Source organism: Cebus imitator, unplaced genomic scaffold (assembly GCF_001604975.1).
Source record: "Cebus imitator isolate Cc_AM_T3 unplaced genomic scaffold, Cebus_imitator-1.0 Scaffold391, whole genome shotgun sequence".
NCBI classification, from domain to species: domain Eukaryota; kingdom Metazoa; phylum Chordata; class Mammalia; order Primates; family Cebidae; genus Cebus; species Cebus imitator.
Window position 1 is genome coordinate 2,648,802 of NW_016107706.1, and position 6,100 is coordinate 2,654,901.

The 6,100-nt window shown below is 46.1% G+C and overlaps 1 protein-coding gene across 3 annotated transcripts in view; it reads right to left on the reverse strand.

Annotated features, from left to right (window-relative positions):
• Positions 1 to 6,100, reverse strand: part of ITGA9 (integrin subunit alpha 9) — a 368,469-nt gene that overhangs the window by 307,079 nt on the left and 55,290 nt on the right. For all 3 annotated transcript variants that reach the window (XM_017508435.1, XM_017508440.2, XM_017508439.2), the window contains one exon: positions 3,463 to 3,531. In XM_017508435.1, coding sequence (XP_017363924.1) covers positions 3,463 to 3,531 — 69 coding nt within the window. The remainder of the gene's footprint in view (positions 1 to 3,462; positions 3,532 to 6,100) is intronic.

The following is a 6,100-nucleotide window of genomic DNA, read 5'->3' on the forward strand; positions in this document are numbered from 1 at the left end:
AAAAAAAAAAAAAGAGAGAGAGAAAGAAAAAAAGTAACAGCATTATTCTTTTAAAATAAATGTTTTCTAATAAAAGGCCCCAGCTTTATAGACATGAACAAGCCTTTTCTTTTACTATTGGAGTTTGTTGGCAGCTGACCCAGGGAGTTTGAGAGCGAGAGGTGGAGGACCATCTATTTCCTGCAGCTAACAGGGTCACAGGTGGGCTTTGTAGTGGCCGCTCAGAAATCCTTCCCCAGCGATATGCCAAGGCCATCTCCCTCCCCTCTGGCTACCCATTCTCGAGGGAGAAGGGAGCAGGAAAAGGTTACAGTCACAGAGGGTGGGGAGGAAAGAACCTGAGCTGCAAGTCACTGATCCGGTGGCCTTGCCAATCTCCCCATCTGAGCTTTGGTAAAAGAAATCAGTGAGATACAAGCAAAGTCTCAAAGAGCCAAGCTGCCGACTGCACTCACTGGCTGAGTCCCCGGGGAACTATTTGTTTCATTCCAAAGGGCTATTTAACTTGGCTTCTTCATCAATGTTAAATCAGAAATCTCTGTAGGTGAAGTTTCCTATCAAAGTTTTAAAATACAAATGTTTCACATACTCTATTAATTCAATAAAACTTCAGTATGGCAATGACATGCATTGGGGTGAGCATCCAATGATCAGAGCTCCCTCCCCGTTAGCCTGGAAATGTGGAGATGTGTATCTGTATTAACATGTGAACTGCACACACGTTGGTGATTTCTTATATGCACTATTTGGAGAAAGTCAGCCAATAAAAACAAGAACCAGGTTTTTGTTTTCTTGTTTCCTATGGAAAGCCAGGATACAGAGCTATCTGCCAAATTCTAGCCAGGCGGAAGCAGAAGTAAACCGGTGGTTTGCTGAGTTAGAACCCTCCTGTCCACGTGTCTCTGGACACAGGGATAAAGCTAAAGGCATCACATTCGAAAGCCTGGGGTCATGTCCTTTTGTAGGAGGTAATGGAGAAGTCAGAACGACATGAATGTCTCATTTCTTCCGGCAAGAAGCAGAATACGTTATATAAAGAAAGGTCATGGTCTATTTCAAAGGCAGGGTGATGACGAGGAAAAGCAAGCTGGAGACACTAGGAGGAAGTGAAGGTAAGGGCGCTGTGAGTGAGTGGCAGAAAGAAGGGGTGCCTATGGAATGGTGCAAAGGTTAGGGCCAGGGGAGCCCTGATGAAAAGAAAAGGTCAAACGGCTACGAAGCCAGGAGGTTGAAGACCTGGGCCCTTCTGTCCCTTCTCAGGGAACCTGATGGATCTTCGTAGGATAAGGACATCCAAGCAGACATTCAGGCTTGAACCTGTCCTCGGACTCAATGGCAAAAGTCTTTAGGAAGTTCGGACAAGTGGGTTCCCAGAGGTTAACCTCATCCTGCTTGCACTGCCAACTCTCAAACCTGCTCCCAAAACCCTGACCAACGTGAGCACAGGTAATCATCCAAACCAAGGGGTTTTCAAGAAGGAGAGAGGGAACAACTACAGACTGTTAATTACTTGACAGCAACAGGCATTAACTGGGCCTGCCCGGGGCACAGGCAGCAAGGAGTAGGGCAGAGAAGAAAGAGCCGTTTTGGGAGGCACAGCTACCAGTGAACATAAAAATACTCAGCAAACAGGGTCATGGGCACTTTTAAGCTCCACAACTCACTTTAAATAAGACTTGGCCGGGTGCAGTGGCTCATGCCTGTAATCCCAGCACTCTGGGAGGCCAAGGTGGATGGATCCCTTAAGCCCAGGAGTCCGAGACCAGCCTGGGCAACATGGTGAAACCCCTCTCTACAAAAAAGAAAAAAGAAAAGCAAAACTCTGCTGGGCATGGTGAGCATGTCTGTGGTCCAAGTTACTTGAGAGGCTGAGGTGGGAGGATGGCTTGAGTCCAGGAGGCAGAGGTTACAGTGAGCTGAGATCATGCCAAAATGAGACTCTGTCTCAAAAAAAAAAAAGTGGGGGTGGGGGATGGTGTGGAAATCCTTTACCTTTAGGCTTTCGAACCCAGGTGCATTTCAAGGGAAGAAGGAGTTTGTTTCTGTGGTAGATACCGTCACCCATTTGCTATCTTCTGGAGAAGATCTAAAATGTTAGCCTTGGTTCCACTCACGTCCTACTTGCTCTTTGGGACTCTCTTTTGTAAATCACAAACAGCACGAGGTTATTTCTTTTCTAACTTTAGGGGTGCTTGGAAAACCTTTTTGCAGAATGGCTCACAGTCATTTTCCAGTGTTGTTGCTTTGGGGTTTTGGAAATGTTAAAATAACACAAGCCAGCAGAGTTCTCAGGGGAAGGCAGAGCCATTCCGAGGAAGAATGCAAAACCAAGTTTGGTGATGCACTTTTTTATTCAAAAGATAATGACAATGATATACTAAGTATACCTACTGGATTATTAAAATTGCAAAAAGGTCTATTTGAATGGGATTTCTGGAACTCGGAATATGATTCACCATCAGAACAACATGGAAGGATCCCAGGCTGGCGTACAGCAGTTCTAACTCAGCAGGAACAGAATTAAGGAGGCACGTGGCCAAGGAAGGAAACGTTTTTTTCCCCTTTTGCAGGGTACTGGCAGATAAAATTGCCTTCTGGCATTCTCCTAGCTTCTGGGATCCAGACATCCTATGCTTCTTCCCAGATCCCAAGAAGGCCTCCACCGAGACCAGCCTCCAAATTACCCCCCACAGCTCCCAACCCAAACTTGTGTCCCTTAGAGTAGCCAAGCTCAGCCCAACGGTCCTGCTGACCTAAGCCACACAAGGAGTGCATGACTGGGAAGCCCATGAGAACTGCTGCTTATCAATCGCGGGACTCTCTAGCCGTCTTAATTTTAGATGACAGGGCAGTATAATGGGAACTTTCAGAAAGCAGAGAGAGGATTCGGGACAAGATGGGGAGAACCCAGGCAGAGTAACCTCACCCGGAACTAGCTTGAGGGCAGTACCCTGAGCTACTTCTGCTTCAAGGTTCTAAGAGGAATTGGGCAACTTGTGCTTGGATTTTCTTTGTGTGGCAAGAATCACCTTGGCAAGGACAGTTGAAGGCTAAGGATTCCGGAAGGGGGTAACGTCGGGCTGGTGACACAGGTTCAGTGAGAAGGCTTTCTTGCCACCTGTACTCAACTCTACCTGATTCTGGAGGTGGAGATGCGTTGGGAAAGGAATGGAGGCAGACAGACAGAGCATGAGTCCCTTTGATGACAGTCTGAACTATGGACAATCTCTTAAAACTCTGGGCTGTAACTTGGCCACATAGAGCTCATCTTGCTACAGAATGTCTCCTAAAGCGAGCATGAGTCCCAAGAATATACAGGTTTTACACACCGAGAAGGTAAAGATACCAACAAGCAGACAGCACTGCCATATAAACATAGGGCACAATATTCTAAAAAGAACGGACTCCCACATGATCACATCTCTCAAATTAAAAAATAGTCACTTATACCAAGAACCTCACCTTTTTACCTGATGCTTCAAAGATCTTAATTAAGGTGCCTGATCTTCGGTCAGCTCTGAAAACATAAACCTATGGAATGAAAAAAAAAATCTAATTAGGATGAAATCAAGGATCAAAGATATTTATTGGCATCCTCCTGGGAATCCTATTTAAAAACTTAAGGGCCAGGTGCATAGCAGTTGTGCCTCTGCTCGCTGATGAGCATGAAGAAGTCAGCTGTCATTTTACCAACCCTGCAAAGAAAAGTGTCCTTCCATCCGGAGGCAGAAATCACTGCCACTGCTCCTGAACCACACTGCTCATGAAAGCCACACACAGTAAGACCCAAGGAGCTTCCAAATTACAAGTAAACAATTCACCTTTGAGAAAAAGCTAGGATTTTGTTTCTTGAAATATTTCCTTTATTCCTTTTTTAAAAATTAGTTGGTGGTATGGATTGGCCTTTACCCCTAGTGGGGCTTTAACAGGCATTTCAACAGAAGACAAAGGGATGGAGGGAGGTGAGTACTGTGGACAAACCAGTGGCCCAAAGTGATGTCACATACTATCAGAGTCACGTGATCTGCCTGGGTAAACAGGAATTTCATTTGGAAATGCGGAATTAAACATCAAGTAAATTCCTTGACTGTGGAACTTTTTAGAGCCTTTAGCATGTTCATGCGAACTATGCGTCTCCACTGCAAAGATGATCGCTGACATTTAACTTCCTAAATGTACTTGACTATGAAAGTTCTTTGTTCAGATGACATCCTGTGGGAAGAGTGTCTCATGAGAACCAGCGTAAGTCACCTTCCCATGAGATAAGGAACCGCCATCTTAGCATGAGTGCTTTTGCACCCCGGCACTGGAACCACCACCAAAACCCTCAAGGCCAGAGGTCCACCCTGGGGTCCCTGGGAATCAAGTCTGTACTAGCCCCAGTCCCTGGGAATGTGGAATTGTCAGCAGCTTTGCCACTATGATGAGTTTCCCCCATGCTTCTCAGGTGGTCTAACTCAAACAAGCATTTTTATGTAGTTTCTTTGTTAACTGGATCCAGGATTCCCGCTGTCTGGCTCTATCAGTTATAAATACCATTTTCCTTTTTTTTTTTTTTTTTTTTTTAACTTTATACCCTGCATCCCCCAGACAGCCAGTGAGAGGGGTTTGCGGGGGAGTCCCATTAAGACTTGACAGGGACTACGAAGCTCATCACAGTCATCTGAAGCGAAAACTACAAAACCGGATCGTGTTTTCTCCAACTAGGGAGAAAAGAAAGCTGCTATCGTTAGCATAGAGGCACCCGCATAACTATGAACTAGAGGTAGGCATTTTTACCATTTCTACAGAGAGGCCTGGGAGCCTGCAGCCCCTCCCGAAGAAGACAGAATCAATGCAAACGGCTCTTAATGCGTCTTTCTCTACTATTTAGAGAAATTCACGCAACTCGGAAAGAACCACCTCTTTCTTGAAGTAATGGAAGGTCACCTGCATGCTCCCTCCTCCCTGCTGGCTCGGGGTCCCGGTTGATCTGGTTTCAGTTTCCAAGAACCTCTTTCCACAGCATCAACGTTAGGGAGGAGGGAGGCGCATGCTCCAGAAACAGGAGCAGCAGCTCCTAACCTCTGCCCGGGGGGGATCCACAGAAATTACGCTTAGTCAAGCCTAGTCAGCTGGAAAGTTCGTCAGCTCCCTGATCACCCTGACCTTCTGGCTGCAGGCTCCAATTACCAGTGGTCTCAGCTCATCTGGGCCAATCCAGAATCCAGATTCCACTTCTCCAAGCCTTGGGAGATAGGACCAGAGTCTATCACAGGTCTACCCCTAGGGGCTCAGATCCAAAGCTCACTCCTCTGTTCACTCAGTCTTTCCCATCAGATAACCCACGGAGCTTCTTAAAAATGTGGGTTCCTGATCCATCTGCAGCTTCTCAGTCTGCATTTCCCGTACCTTCATGCTCAAGAACCAACGAGCAGAGTTCACAATTCAGGCCCCTCAGAGGTCATGTTTCCCAAAGGAATTCAGACAGCCCTAGATCCTGGGGTGGGTCTTTGGGCAGATACTGTAGTTTAGGGAAAGCCAGACCCACATATTTCCAGTCCAGCCTTTGTGCTGAACCAGTCTTGGGAATTCAATGTTCCTTCTAAAACACTGGGGAAACAAATATGAGAATAATTTAGGGCATAAATAAAGCCACAGAGATATCTGGGACTAGATCTAGCTCCATTAAGTCAAAGCCAAACTTGGGAAGGGTTTGGGATTTGAAGTTGCCCAGCACTAAATGCCATTCTTTTGAAGGACACCATGAGGCCAGGGCTCAGTCTTATAAATTATACACATACACCACATATCACACACACACAACACATACACACATACACACCACACAACACACCACACACACACACACACGCACACACACCAAACACACAACACACATACACAACCACAAACACACACCACACCCGCACATAATACACAACACACCCACACCACCACACACCACACAAAAAAACACACCACACACACACACCACACACACAAACACACACACACCCCACATATCACACAAACACACACAAACACATGCCACACATACACACCACACAACACACACACACAACACACATACACAACCACAAACACACACACCTGCACA